This window comes from Lutra lutra, chromosome 7 (genome assembly GCF_902655055.1).
Source record: "Lutra lutra chromosome 7, mLutLut1.2, whole genome shotgun sequence".
Lineage (NCBI taxonomy): Eukaryota > Metazoa > Chordata > Mammalia > Carnivora > Mustelidae > Lutra > Lutra lutra.
In genome coordinates this window covers 147,903,959-147,927,670 of record NC_062284.1, presented here as the reverse complement: position 1 = coordinate 147,927,670, position 23,712 = coordinate 147,903,959, and the positions used below count along the sequence as shown (strand labels likewise).

The following is a 23,712-nucleotide window of genomic DNA, read 5'->3' as shown; positions in this document are numbered from 1 at the left end:
CATTTGTATGTCTTCATTGGAGAAGTGTCTGTTCATATCTTTTTTTTGTTGTTCTTTTTTTATCATTTTTTATTTATTTTCAGCATAACAGTATTCATTGTTTTTGTACCACACCCAGTGCTCCATGCAGTCCGTGCCCTCTCTAATACCCACCACCTGGTTCCCCCAACCTCCCAACCCCCCATCTTCAAACCCTTCAGATTGTTTTTCAGAGTCCATAGTCTCTCATGGTTCACCTCCCCTTCCAATTTCCCCCAACTCCCTTCTCCTCTCTAACTCCCCTTGTCCTCCATGCTATTTGTTATGCTCCACAAATAAGTGAAACCATATGATAATTTATTCTCTCTCTGCTTGCCTTATTTTACTCAGCATAATCTCTTCCAGTTCCGTCCATGTTGCTACAAAAGTTGGGTATTCATCCTTTCTGATGGAGGCATAATACTCCATAGTGTATGTGGACCACATCTTCCTTATCCATTTGTCCGTTGAAGGGCATCTTGGTTCTTTCCACAGTTTGGCGACCGTGGCCATTGCTGCTATAAGCATTGGGGTACATATGGCCCTTCTTTTAACTGCATCTGTATCTTTGGGGGAAATACCCATTAGTGCAATTGCAGGGTCATAGGGAAGCTCTATTTTTAATTTCTTAAGTAATCTCCACACTGTTGTCCAAAGTGGCTGCACCAACTTGCATTCCCACCAACAGTGTAAGAGGGTTCCCCTTTCTCCACATCCTCTCCAACACACGTTGTTTCCTGTCTTGCTAATTTTGGCCATTCTAACTGGTGTAAGGTGGTATCTCAATGTGGTTTTAATTTGAATCTCCCTGATGGCTAGTGATGATGAACATTTTTTCATGTGACTGATAGCCATTTGTATGTCTTCATTGGAGAAGTGTCTGTTCATATCTTTTGCCCATTTTTTAATATGATTATCTGTTTTGTGTGTGTTGAGTTTGAGGAGTTCTTTATAGATCCTGGATATCAACCTTTTGTCTGTATTGTCATTTGCAAATATCTTCTCCCATTCCGTGGGTTGCCTCTTTGTTTTGTTGACTGTTACCTTTGCTGTGCAGAAGCTTTTGATTTTGCTGAAGTCCCAAAAGTTTATTTTGGCTTTTGTTTCCTTTGCCTTTGGAGACATATCTTGAAAGAAGTTGCTGTGGCCGATATCAAAGAGGTTACTCCCTATGTTCTCCTCTAGGATTCTGATGGATTCCTGTCTCAAGTTGAGGTCTTTTATCCATTTTGAGTTTATCTTTGTGTACTGTGGAAGAGAATGGTCGAGTTTCATTCTTCTACTTATAGCTGTCCAGTTTTCCCAGCACCATTTATTGAAGAGACTGTCTTTTTTTCACTGTATATTTTTTTCCTGTTTTGTCGAAGGTTAACTGACCATAGAGTTGAGGGTCCATATCTGGGCTCCCTACTCTGTTCCACTGGTCTGTGTGCCTGTTTTTATGCCAGTACCATGCTGTCTTGGTGATCACAGCTTTGTAGTAAAGCTTGAAATCAGGTAACGTGATGCCCCATTTTTATTTTTATTTTTCAACATTTCCTTAGCGATTCGGGGTCTCTTCTGGTTCCATACAAATTTCTGGATTATTTGCTCCAGCTCTTTGAAGAATACCGGTGGTTTTTTATTGGAATGGCATTAAAAGTATAGATTGCTCTAGGCACTATAGACATTTTAACAATGCTTATTCTTATGATCCAAGAGCATGGAATGGTCTTCCATCTTTTTGTGTCTTCTTCAATTTCTTTCATGAGTGTTCTGTAGTTCCTCGAGTACAGACAAAATGTTCATCATCACTAGCCATCAGGAAGATTCAAATTAAACCCACATTGAGATACCACCTTACACCAGTTAGAATGGCCAAAATTAGTAAGACAGGAAACAATACATGTTTTAGGGGATGTGGAGGAAGGGGAACCCTCTTACACTGTTGGTGGGAATGCAAGTTGGTGCAGCCACTTTGGAGAACTGTGTGGAGATTCCTCAAGAAATAAAAATAGAGCTTCCCTATGACCCCGCCATTGCACTAATGGGTATTTACCCCAAAGATACAGATGTAGTGAAAAGAAGGTAAATCTGTACCCCAATGTTTATAGCACCAATGGCCACGGTCGCCAAACTGTGGAAAGATCCAAGATGCCCTTCCACGGATGAATGGATAAGGAAGATGTGGTCAATATACACTATGGAGTATTATGTCTCCATCAGAAAGGATGAATCCCCAACTTTTGTAGCAACATGGATGGGACTGGAGGAGATAATTCTGAGTGAAATAAGTCAAGCAGAGAAAGTCAATTATCATATGGTTTCACTTATTTGTGGAGCATAACAAATAGCATGGTGGACAAGGGGAGATGGAGAGGAGAAGGGAGTTGAGGGAAATTGAAGGGGGAGTAAAACCATGAGAGACTATGGACTTTGAAAAACAATCTGGGGGTCTTGAAGGGGCAGGGGGGTGGGAGGTTGGGGGAAACCATGTGGTGGGTATTGGAGAGGGCACAGATTGCATGGAGCACTAGGTGTGGTGCAAAAACAATGAATACTGTTATGCTAAAATAAATTTAAAAAAATTAAAAAAAGAGAGAAATGGATTAAGAATTCAAAAAAAAAAAGAAGAAGATGTGGTCCATATACAATGGAATATTACTCAGCCATCAGAAAGGATGAATACTGAGTTTTTTATTCTACATGGATAGAACTGGAGGAGATTATGCTGAGTCAAATAAGTCAAACATAGAAAACCAATTGTCATACAATTTCACTTATTTGTGCAACATAAGGAATACCATGCAGGACATTAGCAGAATGAAGGGGTGAAGGGGAGAAATCAAAGTGGCAGATGAACCATAAGAGACTACAGGCTCCAGGAAAAAAACTGAGTGTTTTATAATGGAGGAGGGTAGGGGGATGGATGAGCCTGGTGATGGGTATTAAAGAAGGCACAGGTTGCAAAGTGCACTGGGTGTTATACACAAAGAATGAATCATGGAACACTACATCAAAAACTAATGATGTGCTGTATAGCGAGTAACATAGCACAACAATTTGGGTATTAGAGAGGGCACGGACTGCATGGAGCACTGGGTGTGGTACAAAAACAATGAATACTGTTATGCTGAAAATAAATTTTAAAAATGATTTTAAAAATGCTGTAATAGAAAAAAAGAAGAAAAGACAATTCTGTTCATACATTAAAATGCTACATACTGACACAGTGCCATCTAATCAAAGTGATCTACAAACAATGGAATCTTTGTTTTTAACTTGAAAAGAATTGAACCTATGTCTCGAGCTAAGTATATACTCAGAGTATATGCAAATAGGGTCTTCCCTCCACTGAATAAAACAGCCCAGCCAGGACCATGCAGCTGGGAGAGGAACCCCAGGCCTGGGATTTCTACGTGTCCACGTTCACTGATCAGGACAGAACACAGAGAACTCACGATGGAATTTGTGCTTGGCTGGGTTTTCCTTGTTGTTCTTTTAAAAGGTAATTTATGGAGAACAAAAGAAATTGAGGATGTGGGTGGATATGAGTGAGAGAAACCATGGGTGTGTAATAGATTCCTGACTGGGATGTCTTGTGTCTACAGGTGTCAAGTGCGAGGTGCAGCTGGTGGAGTCTGGGGGAGACCTGGTGAAGCCTGGGGGGTCCCTGAGACTCTCCTGTGCAGCCTCTGGATTCACCTTCAGTAACTATCACATGAGCTGGGTCCGCCAGGCTCCAGGGAAGGGGCTGCAGTGGGTCGCCGTTATTTGGTATGATGGAAGTAGCACATACTATGCAGACTCTGTGAAGGGCCAATTCACCATCTCCAGAGACAATGGCAAGAACATGCTGTATCTGCAGATGAACAGCCTGAGAGCCGAGGACACGGCCGTGTATTATTGTGCCACAGACACAGTGAGGGGACCTCAGTGTGAGCCCAGACACCAACCTCAAACTACAATGGTATCAGACCAGCAGAGGGTGCACACTACTCACCAATTCTGTCTTTAATCCCAGGAGCAGGTGCAGATGGAAGCTGTGGTAGGTTTCCAGTCAGGGTCTGGGGTTTCCTCTCCATAGAGCAGTTTCCTCAAGGGAGCCTCCTTGACATCATTCTGTGCTTACCTATTCACTCTCTGACTTAGAAACATAGTTGTAGCAGGAAGACAAATATACCAGCATGCACAAAACACAGAGTTAAGTACATTAGTTTCCTCTTGTCCTTAAATACCAATAAATTACAAATATCCTGATGCAGGTAACAAAACCTTTAAAGTAATCACAGTGGAAGTCACTGTGGATCACAAAATCCTCCAGCAGAGCCAGAAAAATCACACACACACACACACACACACACACACACACACGAGTATAAAACCTCTATCACAATCATGTAATTTCTCTGAAGCAAAAGTGGTCCTAAGACATAAATACACAGCATACAGGAAGACCTCAAGAAGCAAGAAAAATATCAAATAAACCACAAACATTACACCTAAAGGGGCCAGAAAAAATCAACTGAAACCTGTATATAGCAGGAGGAAGGAAATAGCAAGATTAGAGCAGAAATAAATTATATAGAAACTAGGAAACAACAGAAGAGATGAAAGAAACCAGGGTCTGATTCATTTTTTATAAATCAATTAGCCAAGGGGGGGGGGGAGACAGGATAGTGGGGAAGTAGGAGGAGGCGCCATTTCAACCTGTACCCTAAAGTGAGCTGATTACCTACCAAAGAACTCTGATCATCCATGAAGTCAGTCTGAGATCAGAATTATACACATCTGGATCTCTACAGGGGCACAAGACACCAGTGAGCAGGTAAAGCAGAGTGGGAACATCGGACGGATATTAGAAGATAAACAAAAGGGGGCGGGAGCCACCAGAGGCGACTGATTGGAAAGTAATACCCCAATACAAGAGTGCCCTGCGTCTGGGAAACAGCATTAACTTGCAGTCTGGTTGAAAGCACTCAAAAAGAGCAAAGGATCTCGGGGGGGGGGGATTGTGGGAATCAGGGCAGTAGGGACAGGGGCTTAAGTCCCCAAACGAAGGACAGCCACCCCTGGCACTGAACTGGAGAGAGTGCAGTGGAGAAACCAGGTCTTAGTCCCTGAGACACCATTGGGCCCGAGAACACATGGGGTCTGAATCCCCTGGGGCTAGGAGCTTGGCCAGACAACAGAATGCCTCACCATGCTATCAGAGCCTGAGACGTGCAACCCCCACACCCTCCCTTGAGAGAGGTGCACGCAGGCACCAGCCTGGTGCTCTAGACCTGGAAAAACAAGGCACTCCCAACCCAGGCCAGCGGGAAAATCTCAGTGTGCGATCGCTGCTTGGAACCTCTCCGGTGGTCTGGAGCTGCCCAGACAGCCACCGCTGCTGTGGTTTTGGATACAAGCCCGAGATCCTGTGTTCCCAGGGACCATGACTCGGAACAAGCTCTGCCAGCAGCCAAGGGGGATCTTATGTGCTCTGCAGCACCCACAGGGGATCAGACTGAGGCTTCTCTCTGAGAGGGAGTTCGGGGTGCAGTTTGTTTCCTCTAAACCCCCCAAAACCATCAAAAGCTGTCAAGGCGAGAGAAAACAAATGAACAAACATAAAAACCTCCAGAGCAACTTTTGTAGCAACATGGACAGGACTGGAAGAGATTATACTGAGTGAAATAAGTCAAGCAGAGAGAGTCAATTATCATATGGTTTCACTTATTTGTGGAGCATAACAAATAGCATGGAGGACAAGGGGAGTTAGAGAGGAGAAAGGAGTTGGGGGAAAATGGAAGGGGAGGTGGACCATGAGAGACTATGGACTCTGGAAAACAATCTGGGGGTTTTGAAGGTGCGGGGGGGTGAGAGGTTGGGGAAACCAGGTGGTGGGTATTAGACAGGGCACGGATTGCATGGAGCACTGGGTGTGGTGCAAAAACAATGAATACTGTTATGCTGAAAAAATTTAAAAAAAAAAAAAACAAAAAACCTCCAGAGAACCAAAGCCTGAAAAACCGGTTTCCTCAGAGCCCACCACCTTGGGGTGGGGGAGGAGGACTTAACTCAGGGATCATCATTGATGGAAAACCCACGTGGCAGGCCCCTCCCACAGAAAACCAACCAGTGGGGGAAAAAAAGAAAAAAAAAAGATGACAAGAGAACAACCACCACTACTTCATAGAAAAACTTTTATTTTTAACTCGTTCCCACTATTCTGCTTCATTTTTTTATATAGATAATTTTTAACCTATTTACCATAATAGTGAGATGTCCAGTACATCAAATTCCATAATAACCTTTTAACCTGAACTTTTTGATACATATACCCATGTTTTTCTTTTTCTTTTCTTTTCTTTTTAATTTCTTTTTAATTTTAGTTTAGTTTAGTCTAATTTATTACTTTTTTATTTTTATTTTCTAATATTCATATAGAGTTAACCTTCAAGGTAATCCCCTTTCCCCAATCAATGCTACCCCTATAGGTAAACCAATTTTTAATCCCCCTTTATCTTAGGAAAGTTGAGTCCTTTAACAAAGATATCAAGATACATCTAGGGTGCCTGGGTGGCTCAGTCATTAAGCATCTGCCTTTGGCTCAGGTCATGATCCCAGGGTTCTGGGATTGAGCCCCAGAATGGGCTCCCTGCTCAGCAGGGAGCCTGCTTCTCCCTCTCCCACTCCCCCTGCTTGTATTTCCTCTCTCACTGTCTCTCAATCAGATAAATAAAATCCTTAGGGGAACCTGGGTGGCTCAGTGGGTTAAAGCCTCTGCCTTTGGCTCAGGTCATGATCCCAGGGTCCTGGAATCAAGCCCCGGTTTGGCTCTCTGCTCAGCGGGGAGCCTGCTCTCTCTCTGCCTGCCTCTCTGCCTACTTGTGTTCTCTCTCTCTCTCTCTCTCTCTCTCTCTCTGTCAAATAAATAAATAAAATCTTAAAAAAAAAGATACATCCAGGAAGAATCAAAATAACCTTCAAAATGACCTTCCTCGCCCACACTGAGAATTTATAACCACTCTCCCATCTTTTTCTTCTGCCAGTGTTTCTGTGTATTTGTGTTTGTCCTGATAGTATATAATGTTATACATAAGCCATGGATGACCAAACGGAATTGATTAGGGCAGAACTGAAAGCGACCAGACAGGATGTTCACAATGTTAGGGCAGAACTTAAAGGAACCAGGGATGATGTTCAAAATGCTCTCATGAGTTCCAATCTAAACTAAATTCTCTAAAAGCTAGGAAAACTGAGACAGAAGATAGAATTAGTGATTTGGAGGACAAACAGACAGAAAGAAAGGATCAGGAGGAAGCCAGGAACAAACAACTTAGAAGCCACGAAAACAGAATCAGGGAAATAAATGATGCCATGAAATGTTATAACGTCAGAATTACTGGAATCCATGAAGGGGAGGGGGAAAAAAGAAGTCTAGAAGATATAGTGGAACAAGTTCTTCATTAAAATTTTCCCAATCTCGCGAATGGAACCAGTGTTCATGTACTAGAGGCAGAACGGTTTCCTCCCAAGATTAGAGATTCTTGAAAGCCTTTGAGACACCTAATACTACGAATGAAGAATTATAATTGTAGGCAGACCCTCTTGAAAGCAGCTAGGACAAAGAAGCTCCTTACATACTGAGAAAAGTCCATCAGAATAACGTCAGACCTGTCCACAGAGACCTGGCAAGCCAGAAAGGGCTGGCAAGATATATTCAGGGCATGAAATGAGAACAACATGCAGCCAAGAATACCTTATCCAGCAAGACTGACATTCAAAATGGATGGAGAGATAAAGAGATTCCAAGACTGGCAAGGCTTAAAAGGCTATGCAACCCCAAGCCCACACTGCAGGAAATATTAAGGGGGGTTCTATAAAAGAGGAAAAGTCCTAAGAATATCATTGAACAGAAAAATCGAGACAATCTACAGACAGAAAGACTTCAAAGGTAACACGATGTCAATAAAAACGTATCTATCAATAATCACTCTCAATGAGAATGGCCTAATGCACCCATAAAACAGCACAGGGTTGTAGATTGGATAAAACAACAGGACCGATCCATATGTTGTCTACAAGAGACCAATTTTGAAACTGAAGATACACCCAGATTTAAAGAGAAGGGGTGGAGAAGAATCTTTTATGCCAATGGGCCTCAAAAGAAGGCCAGGGTAGCGATTCTCATATAAGATAAATTAGACTTTAAACTAAGGTCTGTACTCAGAGATACAAAAGGATACTATATAATTTCTTTTTCTTTTAATAATTATTTTCTAATTTCTTTTCAGCATAACAGTATTCATTGTTTTTGCACCACACCCAGTGCTCCATGCAATCCGTGCCTTCTCTAATACCCCCCACCTGGTGCCCACAACCTCCCATCCCACGCCCCTTTATAACCCTCAGATTGTTTTTCAGAGTCCATAGTCTCTCATGGTTCATCTCCCCTTCCAATTTTCCTCAACTCCCTTCACCTCTCCATCTCCCCTTGTCCTCCATTCTATTTGTTATACTTAACAAATAAGTGAAACCATATGATAAATGACTCTTTCTGCTTGACTTATTTCCCTTAGCATAATCTCTTCTAGTCCCGTCCATGTTGCTACAAAGTTGGGTATTCATCCTTTCTGATGGAGGCATAATACACCATAGTGTATATGGACCACATCTTCCTTATCCATTCGTCCATTGAAGAGCATCTTGCTTCTTTCCACAATTTGGCGACCGTGGCCATTGCTGCTATGAACATTGGGGGTACAGATGGCCCTTCTTTTCACTACATCTGTATCTTTGAGGGTAAATACCCAGTAGTGCAATGGCAGGGTCATAGAGAAGCTCTATTTTTAATTTCTTGAGGAATCTCCACACTGTTCTCCAAATTGGCTGCATCAACTTTCATTCCCAACAACAGTGTAAGAGGGTTTACCTTTCTCCTCACCCCCTCCAACACATGTTGTTTCCTGTCTTGCTAATTTTGGACTTTCTAATTGGAGTAAGGTGGTATCTCAATGTGGTTTTAATTTGAATCTCCCTGATGGCTAGAGATGATGAACATTTTCTCATGAGTCTGATAGCCATTTGTATGTCTTCATTGGAGAAGTGTCTGTTCATATTTTCTGCCCATTTTTTATATGATTGGCTGCTTTGTGTGTGTTGAGATTGAGGAGTTCTTTATAGATCCTGGATATCAACCTTTTGTCTGTATTGTCATTTGCAAATATCTTCTCCCATTCCGTGGATTGCCTCTTTGTTTTGTTAACTATTTGCTTTGCTGTGCAGAAGCTTTTGATCTTGATGAAGTACCAAAAGTTCATCTTCTCTTTTGTTTCCTTTGCCATTGGAGACATATCTTGAAAGAAGTTGCTGTGGCTGATATCGAAGAGGTTACTGCCTATGTTCTCCTCTAGGATTCTGATGGATTCCTGTCTCACATTGAGGTGTTTTATCCATTTTGATTACACTACATAATTCTTAAAGGGATTATCCACCAGATGTACTAACAATTGTAATATCTGTGCCCCCAATATGGGAGCAACCAATAACATAAGAAAACTATTGATCAAGATAAAGAGTCATGTTGATATGAATACATTAATAGTAGGAGATCTTAACAAGCCTCTCTCAGTAATATACAGATCATAAAAGCAGAAAATCAATAAAGAAAAAGGGGAATTGAGTGACACATTGGACCAGGTGGACCTCATAGATATATACAGAACATTCCACCCTAAAACAACAGAATACTCATTCTTCTCAAGTGTACATGGAACCTTCTCAAGAATAGAAAACATACTGGGTCACAAATCAGGACTCAACTGATACCAAAAGACTGAGATTATTCGCTGCATATTCTCAGATCACAGTGCTTTGAAACTGGAGCTCAATCACAAGGAAAAGCTCAGAAGGAACTCAAACACCTGGAAGCTAAAGACCACCTTGCTTACGAATGCTTGGATCAATCAGGAGATCAAAGAAGAACTGAAACAATTCATGGAAACAAATGAGAATGAAGACACTTCGGTCCAAAACCTATGGGATACAGCAAAGGCGGTCCTAAGGGGGAAATATATAGCCATCCAAGTCTCCCTCAAAAAAATTGAAAAATCCAGAACACAGCAGCTGTCTCTACACCTTAAAGAACTGGAGAATCAACAACAAATCAAACCAACTCCACACATAAGAAGGGAAATAATCCAGATTAGAGCTGAGATCAATGAGGTAGAAACCAGAGATACAGCAGAACGTATCAATGAAACTAGAAGCTGGTTTTTTGAAAGAATCAATAAGATCGATAAACCATTGGCCACACTAATCTAAAAGGAAAGAGAGAAAGCCCAAATTAATAAAATTATGAATGAAAAGGGAGAGATCACAACTAACACCAAGGAAGTAGAAACAATCATCAGAAGTTATTATCAACAGTTATATGCCAATAAGCTAAGCAAGCTAGATGAAATGGATGCATTCCTGGAAAAATATAAACTCCCAAAATTGAACCAGGAAGAAATGGACAACCTGAATAGACCAATATCTAGTAACGAGATTGAAGCAGTGATCAAAAACCTCCCAAAAAACAAGAGCCCAGGACCTGAAGGATTCCCTGGGAATTCTACCAAACTTTTCAAAGAAGAAATAACACCTATCTCCTGAAGCTGTTTCAAAAAATTGAAGCAGAAGGAAAACTTCCAGACTCTTTCTATGAAGCCAGCATTACGCTGATTCCCAAACCAGGCAAAGACCCTACCAAAAAGGAGAATTTCAGACCGATATCACTGATGAATATGGATGCTAAGATTCTCAACAAGATGTTAGCAAACAGGATCCAGCAGCACATTGAAAAGATTATCCACCATGACCAGGTGGGATTTATTCCTGGGTTACAGGATGTTTCAACTTTCGCAAATCAATCAGTGTGTTAGAACAGATTAATAAGAGAAGAGAGAAGAACCACATGTTCCTCTCAATTGATGCAGAAAAAGCATTTGACAAAATCCAGCATGCGTTCCTGATTAAAACACTTCAAAGTATAGGGATAGAGGGAACATTCCTGAACTTCACAAAATCTATCTATGAAAGACCCTCAGAAATATCATCCTCAATGGCAAAAAGCTTGCAGCCTTCCCGTTGAGATCAGGATCACGACAAGGATGACCACTCTCACCACTCTTGTTCAACATACTATTAGAAGTCCAAGCAACAGCAATCAGACAACAAAGAGAAATAAAAGGTATTCAAATTGGCAATGAAGAAGTTGAACTCTCTCTCTTCGCAGATGACATGATTCTTTATATGGAAAACCCAAAAGACTCCACCCCCAAACTACTAGAACTCATACAGTAATTCAGTAACATGGCAGGATACAAACTCAATGTACATAAATCAGTGGCTTTCTTATACACTAACAATGAAAATACAGAAAGGGAAATTAAAGAATTGATTCCATTTACTATATTACCAAGAACCATAAGAACCTGGGAATAAACCTAACCAAATAGGTAAAGGATCTGTAGTCTAGGAACTACTGAACACTCATGAAAGAAATTGAAGAAGACACAAAAAGATGGAAGACCATTCCATGCTCTTGGATCAGAAGAATAAACATTGTTAAAATGTCTATACTGCCTAGAGCAATCTATACTTTAAGGCCATTCTGATCAAAATTCCACCGGTATTTTTCAAAGAGCTGGAGCAAATAATCCAGAAATTTGTATGGAACCAGAAGAGACCCCGAATCGCTAAGGAAATGTTGAAAAACAAAAATAAAACTGGTGACATCACGTTACCTGATTTCAAGCTTTACAGCAAAGCTGTGATCACCAGGACAGCTTGCCTATTTTTAAATTTTGCTTCTTGACTATTCATTTGCTTTATTTTAACTTTTGCATAATTGCCTTCTGTTTATGTCCTTTGTACGTGAGAGAAGAAAGGAACACAACTGGTAAACATTAAACATACTCTATGTATCTCAACTCTACTCGGTTAAATCAATAACACCAGGAAGCTCTTGGAAAGGTATGGATGACATCCTATGAGGCGCAAGACTAAGGTCCAGTCCTGAGGCCCTGAACATGGAAGGGCTGGACCACATGTCAGGTGTGGTGGAAGAAATGAGACTCTGTTGGAGATGCTTCAGTGTGAAATCATGTGGTGCATATGCTTGTCACCATTGCATTTTACATTTCAAAAATTTAAGAATCTACATATTATATGGTATATTTTTTCTAAAATAAAACAAAGGCAGGCATTTTAAACAACTAATACAGAAAATCTACACTCATACATTTAGTGAATGTTTTTAAAGTTTCAGAATAATTTGAATAGAATAATTTGAATAATCAGAATAATTTGAATAGAATAATTTAGGTTCAAAGAGAGAAATTATGTCTCAAAGGTCATAATCATTGAGATTAGAGTAAAGAGACTCAACTCCTTGCATTTATCAATTTTCTCCCTGACTGGTTTTGGACATTAATTAACTAAAACAGTCATGACTCTCTGTGTGGAGCCATATGTGTTGGCATTTCCTAACTCATCTGTGCCGACACCTCACTGGCAGCTGTCCAAACACCTTGCATCCCACATCCTGCCCAAGTGTGGTCGTCCTGAGCTGCTGGGCTGGGCTGGTTCACAGCGGTGCCTCTGAGTACTCAGAAAGCATGGACAAGTGTCAGCTGGCCTTTCCTTGCACTTCCCATCCCTCCTCAGGGTACAAGCCCAAGCTTGAGGATGCATGTTGTTGTTTCCCTGGTCCTCACTGCCTGACACCACCCATGTATTCCAGTAGCTGCTGCTATTTTCTTATTTATTTTATTTTTAAGTTAAATTTTATTAGTTACCACACAGTGTAATCTTGGTTTATGGAGTATAATTCACTGATTCATCCTTACATACAACACCTAGTGTTCATCAAAACCGGTGCCTTCTTTCATGCTCATCATCTCCCTAATCCTCACACATCTGCCTCCATCAACCTGCGCTTTGTTCTCTATTATTAAGAGTCACATATGTTTTTTCCCTCCCTCATTTTTTCTTTTCCCACTTCCCTTATGTTCATCTGTTTTCCTTCATAATTTCCACATATGAGTCATAAATGGGGGAAGATATTTGGAAAAAACATATCTGATAAAGTTTAATACCTATAATCTATAAAGACTTTACCACACTCAACACAGAAATAATGCAATTAAGAAACGGTGAGAAGAAAACAAGGAATAAACACTTATTGAAAGAAGACATCCAGATGGCTATCAGATACATGAAAAGATGCTCAACGTCAGTCATCATCAGGGAAGCACAAATCAAAACCATGGAAAGATGTCACCTCATGCTTGTCAGAATGACTAAAATCCAATAACTACTGAAGACAATTCTCAGACCAATGGCAATTTCATTAGTGATTCACATCAAATATAATTAGAAAAATATACAGACATGGTTTCTAGGACTACTCCTCCCAGGACAAGCAGCTGACCCTCACCTTACTGAGACAGGAGACATTTCCCATACAATAGAATTTACCATACAATCCCATACATGTTCTTGCCATGAATTTATACCCTCAGGAGGGAAAGACCTCGGTGGATTGAGGGCACCTGATAGATCCTAGGGACTTGATCCAATATTCCTGCTCACCTCTGAATACAATAAATAGAGCTGGATGTTGTAACCTAAGGAGCAGAGTGAGGAGCACAAGTAAAGGAGGTGAGTATGAGGACATATCCTTTCAACAGGACAATCTGTAGTGGTTACACTGAGAGGGTAACTCCTCGCATGTTGGGTAAATCGGGAAGGGAAAAGAGGAGTCCCTGTATCTCTGCAAGGGTCTGTGACACCTGCTGGTGCACTGGGACCATCAGGGTGCACTCACAAGCCCTCTGACTCAAGAGCCACGGAGCTCATAATCCAAGACAAAAGGTTGGTTGAGGGCTGATCTCCTCTCTCGGGTTTCCAGCTAAATGCTCTGTTAACTTCTCCCACACAGAAACACAGTAAACAGTTTGTAAATCTGTGGAAATACAGAAGGGTCCTCCATTTTCTGGAATAAACCATCAAAATGACAAAAACCAAACTTGCCAAGGGTGAAGCACTGGGATAAAAATAATTTATATCATCATGGCAATAAATGTGAATGTAGAAGTACAATGATCTCCATTTCAGGAATGAAGAGTTGTCTTCAACTAACAGCATGCTTTCTGATCACAGGTGTTCTGACGTTAATTTTTGAATTAATAATTCCATTATTTTATCTTTATTTAAAGTTCCATTGACGTGTACAGAGAGAACAGGCGTAAATGTCCCTTGTGTTGTTGATAACCCACAGCATCTCCAGAAGCTCTGTGAGTCTCTGTCAGGGATTCTCAGTGTCACCAAGTTTCTGTGACAGAAAGACCTGGTCTCCACACATCAGGCTACTGGGAATTCGGGAAATTCAGGAAGCCTGAAAATCTCATGTCCAGCTCTGTCCTGCAGGAGGTTCAAGGGAACAAACAGGTCCCATGGTGAGGAGCACAGACTCAGACACTGGGGCTCAACGTCATCTGCTGTGCTCACCTGGACATTCACACAACCATTCTGTGCTGCGGTGTGTACATACCCACCTGTAAAATAGTGGTAAAACTGGTACCTACATCACGATGATGGGGTGCATATGTGGAAAAAACCAAGATAATGGGTGCTAAGTAGTTTCTCTAGCAAAATCAAAAAATAAAAGAGTATCTAGATTCGAATGGATCTTACTGACAAAATTTTTAAGTTCTGCCAGATCATCTCTCACTTCTGCCCTTAGAGAATCTATGCTGCCATTAATGGTTTTCTCCAACCTAGCTATTGTCTGTATAACGGTTACCCTGAAGTCTATTTCTGATTATCTTGCTTATAACTACATCCATTAGTTCTGTGGCAGAGGTCAGAGTCTCTGAATTTTTCCTGTGTAAGGGCTTTCTCCTCTTAGTCATTCTGTTGAGAGGTGGTTGGGGGAATATACAAAGTCCAAATTATTGACCACAATCCAAGCAAGATGTACCTGTTCTATAGGGACATTAGGTTGTAGACCTCTTGTTCTTTCAGCCTGACTTCTGGGGGAGGAGCCTGTGGTGGTGTTTTCAGACAACCCTCTTTGGGCACAACCCTGCACTCTGTGGGGGGGGGGTTGTGCTCAGTGAAAACCAGTTTGGGGGAGCTTTTGTTCTCTGAAAGCTTTTGCTGGTGGCTTTCTGCATCTCTTCCGAGAGTCAGAGCAGAACTGCCCATATTCAGACTTCTGTCTCAGAACAGAGAGATTGCAGTCTGTTCTACAGAAAGCTCTCCACGTCACACTGACTCCATTTTTGTCTGTGGTGCTAAAAACCATAGTGTCCTGGGTTGTGCACCCCACAGCAACACTCCTAGTACTTGCTTCAAGATCCAGGCATGTCTCTGCCCTTTGTGCTTCTAAAACCAGCAGCTGCCCCAAGTTCACACATGTGCCACTGCAGCTCCATGTTTCAGAGAGGGGGTTCTCTAAAGTCCTTTATCCAAGGCTACTGGTCTGTAACTCTGTGCCCAGACTCCAGCATTGGAGACTTCTGCACTCTGGAGGTGCAGGGTCCTGAAGGCTCCCACCCCCTTCCATTTATCTTCCAATATCTGCCTGCAGAATCGCGACTCTCCACATCATACCTCGAAACCAGCTACTAGAGATAATCTCTTGGTATATATCCTGATACATAACCTAACATGTCAATTTGATTTTGTGAGTGTTCAGAGTGATCTGGAATGTATCCAGGTCAATTCAGGTACCAGTTTAAATAAGGTCCCGTACTCTTCTGCCATCTTGCCCCTCTCTGGAATCAACATTTTTAAAAACAAGTATGTAGAGCCTCAAATCCCATTCTTTTTCTTTTTAAGTTTTTATTTCTTTTCAGCGTAACAGTATTCATTGTTTTTGCACCACACTCAGTACTCCGTGCAATCTGAGTCCTCTCTAATACCCACCAGCTGGTACCCCCAACATCCCAACCCCCGCCCCTTCAAAACCCTCAGATTGTTTTTCAGAGTCCACAGTCTCTCATGGTTCACCTCCCCTTCCAATTTCCCTCAACTCCCTTCTCCTCTCCATCTCCCCTTGTCCTCCATGCTATTTGTTATGCTCCACAAATAAGTGAAACCATATGATAATTGACTCTCTCTGCTTGACTCATTTCACTCAGCATAATCTCTAATCCCATTCTTATCTCAGCTCGGTAGATGGCTGCCAGGTCTAGTCTCATCCTAGCCAATGTTGAGATTTATTTTTTGGGCACTCTCTGATCTTTGGGATACTGGGCACATGCCCTAAGCCCTAGCCCTTAGCCCCTAACTTCTAACCTAAATCTAACCCTACCTCTAACTCTAATACTAACCTTAAACATAACACTCTGAAGGAAATGAGTAAATAAGTAAATACTAATTCCCATGTGTGAATCTGAGCTTGTAAGAACAACTACATAATAAGAAAACCTTCCCAAGTCAGATAATCTCCCACATTGATGCAAATGTGTGCCTCCACATCTACGTCAGGTTAGTTGTTGTTGTGGAAAGTATAAATAACACATTCTCTGAACACTACACCTTCAAGTCTAGGCTAGGAAGAAACTTTACTGAAATACCTGAAACTGGAAATGATCCCAACCCTAAAAAGTGCTTCAAAAATAAAATTCTCCTGGGCGCCTGGGTGGCTCAGTGGGTTAAAGCCTCTGCCTTCAGCTCAAGTCATGATTCCATGATCCTGGGATTGAGCCCCAGTCGGGCTCTCTGCTCAGCGGGGAGCCTGCTTCCTCCTTTCTCTCCACCTGCCTCTCTGCCTACTTGTGATCTCTGTCTGTCAAATAAATAAATAAAATCTTAAAAAATAAAATAAAATAAAATTCTTCTGTGTTCCTTGCCTGCAATGCTGCCAATAAAGCTGACTGTGGACGCTGAGAAGCAAACTGAGGGTTTTGGAGGGGAGGAGGATGGGGGATGGGTGAGCCTGGTGGTGGGTACTAAGGACGGTATGTATTGTGTGGAGCACTGGGTGTGGTCCATAAACAATGAATCTTGGAACACTGAAAAAAATAAAATAAAATAAAATAAAATAAAATAAAATAAAATAAAATAAAATAAAACAGAGGATTTTTGCTACATGCAGTGACATGGATACATTCCCAAGGATTGATGCTGACAAAAATGAGCCCTAGGGGCACCTGGGTGGCTCAGTGGTTAAGCCTCTGCTTCAGCTCAGGTCATGATCTCAGGGTCCTGGGATCGAATCCCACATTGGGCTCTCTGCTCTGCGGGGAGCCTGCTTCCTCCTCTCTCTCTCTGCTTGCCTCTCTGCCCACTTGTGATCTCTCTCTGTCAAATAAATAAAATCTTTTAAAAAATGAGCCCTAAAAATAAAAGGACATACAGCAAAATTAACATTTATACATTCTAGAACATTAAACCTAGTCTAAGGTAACATGAGAAAGACCAATAGTTATGTGTGGATGAGGTGCAAAGGAAGAGAAAAGGAGGAATTCCAGGGGAAATACAGGAAAATCTAAGGGGATGTGATCTTCTCACTATTGAGAATGTTGACTCTGACCCCGTGTTCCCCATACCACACACTCCACATCTGAGAACTTCATTTTGTGTCAAGTACACACACCACAGCTATTACAGATAATCCCCAGAGATGACCTAGGAGGAAGGCAGAGAGAGTGCAATGTGAGAGACTTGGAAACACACCTCAGAACCCTATTCTCTCTGTATTGCAGGTAAACTCTAGAATAAGCAAACCACCCTGAACCCATTACAGGATGGGTTATACATTCCTCATGAACCTGTCCATTCTGTTCTCCAAGTGATTCAGGAAGGCAGCAGGTCCCATGGGGAAGAGCACAGATACACATCCTGGAGCTCACTCTCACCTCATGTGTGTTCTTTGATGTCTCACGAACCCTCTACAATTCTGGGTGTAGGTTGACATCTCTTTATGTGGTAACATGATGCTTATGCCCCAAGATTTGTGTGAATATGTAAAAACGAAGTAGCACATGGACCCCAAATGTATACTCTGGAAAGTCTTTTAATCAAGAATCCTATCTTCCTGGGTGTCTAGGTGACTCAGTCATTAAGTCTCTGCCTTCAGCTCTGGTCATGATCCTGGAGTCCTGGGATTGAGCCCACATCAGGCTCCCTCTTCAGTGGAAAGCCTGATTCTCCCACTCCCACTCTGCCTGCTTCTGTTCCCCCTCTCACAATGTCTTTCTCTGTCAAATAAGTAAATAAAATCTTTAAAAAACAAAACAAAGGTAAAAGAATCCTGTTTTCCCAAATGTTGTCAATACCACTGAATCAAAAGCAGTCACATCTTAACTGTAACTGCTTTCTCTGTCAACATAGATCCCAAGCTAGCTGCATAGGCAGAGGACATGCAAATAAGCCCCTCCTTCTGCTGATTAAACGTCCCAGCCCTGACCCTAGATATGAGAGAAGAGCCCCAGGCCCAGGAATCCCAGGTATTCCAATGCAGTGATCAGGACAGAACACAAAAAACTAATCGTGGAAATTGTGGTTGGCTGGGTTTCCCTGGTTACTATTCTAAAAGGCAATTTGTGGTGAACAAGAAACATTCATTATGTGAGTAGATATGAATGAGAGGATCAGTGTGGAGTTGTGACAGTTTCCTGACAAGGATATCTTGTGCCTGCTGGTGTCTATGTGAGGTGCAGCTGGTGGAGTCTGTAGGAGACCTGGTGAAACCTTGGGGGTCCCAAAATCACTCCTGTGCAGCCTGTGGGTTCACCTTCAGTATCTACTGGATGAGCTGGCTCAGCCAGGTTCTAGGGAAAGGGCTGCAGGTGTCTAATGTACTAGCTTGGATGGAAGTAGCATAAGTTGGGGAACTTGGAGACCTGAATGGTAACTGTCAACAAAGGCACGAGGACAGGAATGTTCCAGATCAAGCATACAGGAAGGAAGAATGAGGAAATTCTTCCTCCTTCTGCATTTCATTCTTTTCAAAACTGTAATAGATTGGATGATGCCCACTGGCCCAGACACCATGGATACAAATACCAGTCTCTTCTGAAACAGCATTACAGGCACCCACGGAAAAAATGTTTATTTGGGCACCCATGGCCCAGTCACTTTGACAAATAGGGTTAATCATCATACATCAACCTTCTGTAAATGTGAGCATTAACATGCATCTCCTTAAATCACACTCATTCTGAACATAGAGAAAGTAACATGGTCATAATTTCAACTGATATGATGTAAATATCCTGCATACAATCAAAAGCACAAAACCCCTTTCCAGAGGAGTGATGTTTACTCTTCTCCTCAATAAATTGTAACAGAGGAGAGGAGGAGTCAAGATGGCAGAGAAGTAGCAGACTAAGATGACCTCAGGTAGCAGGAAATCAGCTAATTAGTTTATCAAACCATTCTGAACACCTACAAATCCAAGAGAAGTTCAAAGAGAAGAGCAGCAATTCTAGAAACATAAAATGGACCACTTTCTGAAAGGCAGTGTAAGGGCCTATTTAGCCAGAGCGGCCCCACCTCTGTTGAATTTTGTTGCTTATGCAGTAAAACTTAAATTGACCCTGCCCACCTCCCAAGGGAACTTACTTAAAAGCAAGTTGGGGAAGCCAGTCCCAGGTAACAAAGCCCAAATACAAGGGTGGATCTGATCGGTAGAGATAACAGCCCTAATGCAGGGATGAGTCGGGTCAGGTGGAGACATCCAATCAGTAAAGTATGCATACTGTCTCCCTAGCTACCAAGGAGTGTGGTTCCTGCCCTTTGGGTGCCAATTCTCACCAAGGTTTTGGCTAGTTCAAATGTCTATGATAGTGTAAATTGTAATTCAATTGGTCACTTATGTGTCACCTAGCATGACTGTGCAGCTTTCTCTGTGTGTTACAATCTCATTTGCCACCTGTATGTGGCCAGGTCCAACCACATGGCTTTGCTCTATAAAAGTTAGTCTGTGAGGCAGGGAGGGGTCGCCTTTTCTGTAAGAGCCATGGCCCCGGCCAGTCGGTTTGATTCTCGATGCTTGGTGTGAAATAAAGCTTTGCTTGACCTTCTCTTTGTATCAGTTTCGCTCCTTTAATCACAGACCCATTATTGGGGGACCCAACATAGGGGACCCAACAGTAGGACCAGCAGAGAAGTGAATCCAAAGTGATGGGAAGATAGACTGTGGCGGGAAGGACCGTCTCCCTGCAAGTGGCAGAGCAAGGGAGCACAAAATCAGAACTTTTAAAAGTCTGCTCCACTGAGGGACATCTCTCCAAAGGCTAAGCCAGGGTGAAGCCAATGTGGGGATAGAATGGTCTCTGGTACCACAGGGTTACAGGAGGATCCGGGGTGTCTGAGTGTAGCAGAGCTCGCCGGTATTGGAGAGGGGAAGCCGACTACAGAGACAGAGCTGAGAAGTGAGCTCTCAGCTTGGGGTTACCTTAAACGGTGATCCATGTCACCCGCCACTGCTCTGTGATCAGGGATCCCACAAGATCTGGGAAGACTCCCCTGGAAGAGTGCAGGGATCTGTGGGGTTTGGAGACTCCAGGCGGTACTGTGCGCCAGAGACAGAGACACTCGGTCACAGGCTGGGTGAGCTCGGAGAGCAGCCAGAGGCCAGGGAGACAGGAGTGATTGAGCGCTTTTCTCCGACAGCCCACTGAGGAGTGGGGCCCCGAGCTCTCAACTCCTCCAGCCAGAGACTGGGAGGCCACCATTTTCATTCCCATTCTCCAGAACTCTACAGAAAGCACTCAGGGAAAAAAGCTCCCAAAAGCGAACCCGAGTGGATGATTTAGCCCGGCCCCTGGTAAGGGCGGTGCAATTCCGCCTCAGGCAACAACACGTGAAAATCACTACAACAGGCCCCTCCCCCAGAAGATCAGCAAGAAATCCATCCCCCACCAAGTTCACTGACCAAGGAGAACAGCAGAATTCCAGAGGAGGAGAAAGCAAAGCATGGAATTCATGGCTCTCTCCCCATGATTCCTTAGTCTTGCAAAGTTAATTAAATTTTTTAAATTTATTTTTTCTTATTCTAATATTTTTAATTTTACTCTCACCTCTTTTAACATTTTTTAACTAGTTTATCTTAACAATACCTTTCTTAAAAAAAATCTTTTTGAACCTTCATTATTCTAGTCATATTTTATCCTTCATTGCATCTAACCTTATTTTTTGTATACACATAGAGTTTTTTCTTATAAGAAATTTTGGGATACAACTTCTTCTAATAGATCAAAATATACTCTAAATCTAGCACAGGGCTTTGTTCTAGTCTGCAGCTTCAGCAAATTCTCTCCACTTTCTTTCACTTTATGCTCCCAACCAACTTATCTTATCAACTCCTTTTCTAGATTTTTTTAAAAATTTTTTCACCTTTATAGTCATATTCCACCCATTCATCATGTTTATTCTTATATATGTTTTTCATTCTTTAAAACTAGGGGAGCTATTTTCTTCATAGAGAGTAAAATACTCCCCAAATTAAGTGGGTGACCCTGTTCTATTGACCAGTCTAATATATATATATATATATATATATATATATATATATATATATTCTTTTTTGTATTTTTTCTTTATTTTTTTCTTTGTTAATTTTCTTTTCTAAACTTCTTTTTATCCCATTTCTTCCCCCAATGATTTGGGGTCTCTTCTGATTTGGTTTAAGCACATTTTCCTGGGGTCTTTGCCACCCTTTTACTATTTTATTGGCTCCTTCATATATTTTTATCTGGATAAAATGACCCAACTTTTGTAACAACATGGATGTACTGGAGGAGATTAGCTGAGTTAAATAAGTCAAGCAGAGAGAGTCAAGTATCATATGGTTTCACTTATTTGTGGAGCATAAGGAATAACATGGAGGACATGGGAGATGGAGAGGAGAAGTGATTTGGGGGAAATTGGATGGGGAGATGAACCATTAAGAGACTATGGACTCTGAAAAACAAACCAACAATTTTGGATGGGAGGGGAGTGAGGGTTGGAGGAGCCTGGTGGTGGGTATTATGGATGGGACATATTGCAGGGAGCACTGGGTGTGATGCATAATGAATGAATTCTGGAACACTGAAAATAAATTAAAAAAAAAAGAAATCTTAATTTTCCATCATAATATTTCAGTGGAAACCTATCAAGGGGACAGTAAACACCACTTAAGATTTTCACCCCCTCTTCGGAGAAAGGTTTAGAGAGTTCTTGGTTGTATGCAGGATACTTGTATCATATATGGTGAAACTCTATTACTATTTTTTACTTGGGAAACGAGTATGATTAAGGCAATGAATATGGATGCCCAGTTTTCAGGAGTTGATGAGTGGTGGTTAATGCTATATGTCAAATTACAGGGACATGGGTGCCCAGATTGAACATTGTTTCTCTGGGGCTTTGTGAGGCTGTTTTTAGGAGAGATTGATGATTTTATCCATGGTCTCTGTGTACGTGGACATCATCCAATCCATTAAGCTTCTGAATAGAATAAAGGGCTGTGGGAGGAGGAATTCCCTCATGTTTACTTCCCGTGTGCATGCATGAGCAGGTACACTGGTCACCTCCTGCCCTTGGATGCAGTTATACCATCAAGTCCCCAGGATCTCTGACTACACCCCAATGAAAATCTGATGAGACCTTCATCACTGGCCATCCTGGGTCCCTTGTGATAGGAGATCATGAGACTTCCCAGACTTTTCAGTGATGTAGGCCAGTGAGCTATGTGTTCTTCAGGAGAACACTGACTAATACGTGGAGATTCTAGAATGTTCTTGTGGCTTACTGTAACTGTGATTCCCTCTGTAATTCAGGTAAACTCTAGAACAAACAAAACCATCCTGTCCCCATTACAGGAGGGGTTCCACATTCCTCCTGAGCCTGACATTCTGTCCTACAGGTGGTTCACGGGTGCAGTATGTCTTGTGGGAGGAGGACAGATCAGATCCTGGGGTCACTCTTCCCCCTTACATGCTTTATACACCTCAAAAACCATCTAAAATCCTGGGCATACATTCACATCTCTTAATGGATCACATGAAATCTATACCTAAAGATTTCTGTGCATGTGTTTAAAAAAAGGTAGCATGTGGAGGTTAAGTGTGTGCTCTGGAAAATCATATAATAAAAAAATCATATTTTCCCAAATGCTGTCAATACCACAAAATCAGGTGCAAACACATGGAGGACATGGAGAGATGGAGAGGAGAAGGAGTTGGGGGAAACTGGAGGGGGAGATGAACCATGAGAGACTGTGGACTCGGAGAAACAAAGTGAGGGATTTCAAGTGGAGGGGCATGGGGGATTGTGTGAGCTTACTGGTGGGTATCACGGAGGGCACGTATTGCACGAAGCACAGGGTATGGTGCATAAACAATGAATTCTGGAACATTGAAAAAAAATAAAAGAAATTTTTAAAAAAAGACAGAGAGTCAATTATCATATGGTTTCACTTATTTGTGGAGCATAACAAATAACATGGAGGACAAGGGGAGTTAAAGAGGAGAAGGGAGTTGAGGGAAATTGGAAGGCGAGATGAACCATGAGAGACTATGGACTCTGAAAAACAATAAGAGGGTTTTGAAGGGGCGGGGGTGAGAGGTTGGGGGAGCCAGGTGGTGGGTATTAAGGAGGGCACATATTGCATGGAGCACTGGGTGTGGTGCAAAAACAATGAATACTGTTACGCTGAAAAGAAATTTTAAAAAAAAGACA

The 23,712-nt window shown here is 41.9% G+C and overlaps 1 gene segment (V, D, J or C); it reads left to right on the top strand.

Annotated features, from left to right (window-relative positions):
- The first annotated feature begins 3,407 nt into the window (after positions 1-3,407).
- Positions 3,408-21,479, top strand: LOC125104553 (immunoglobulin heavy variable 3-33-like). The segment is given in 3 exon segments: positions 3,408-3,505; positions 3,609-3,919; positions 21,453-21,479. Coding segments are annotated over 3 exon segments (384 nt in total).
- The last annotated feature ends 2,233 nt before the right edge of the window (positions 21,480-23,712 follow it).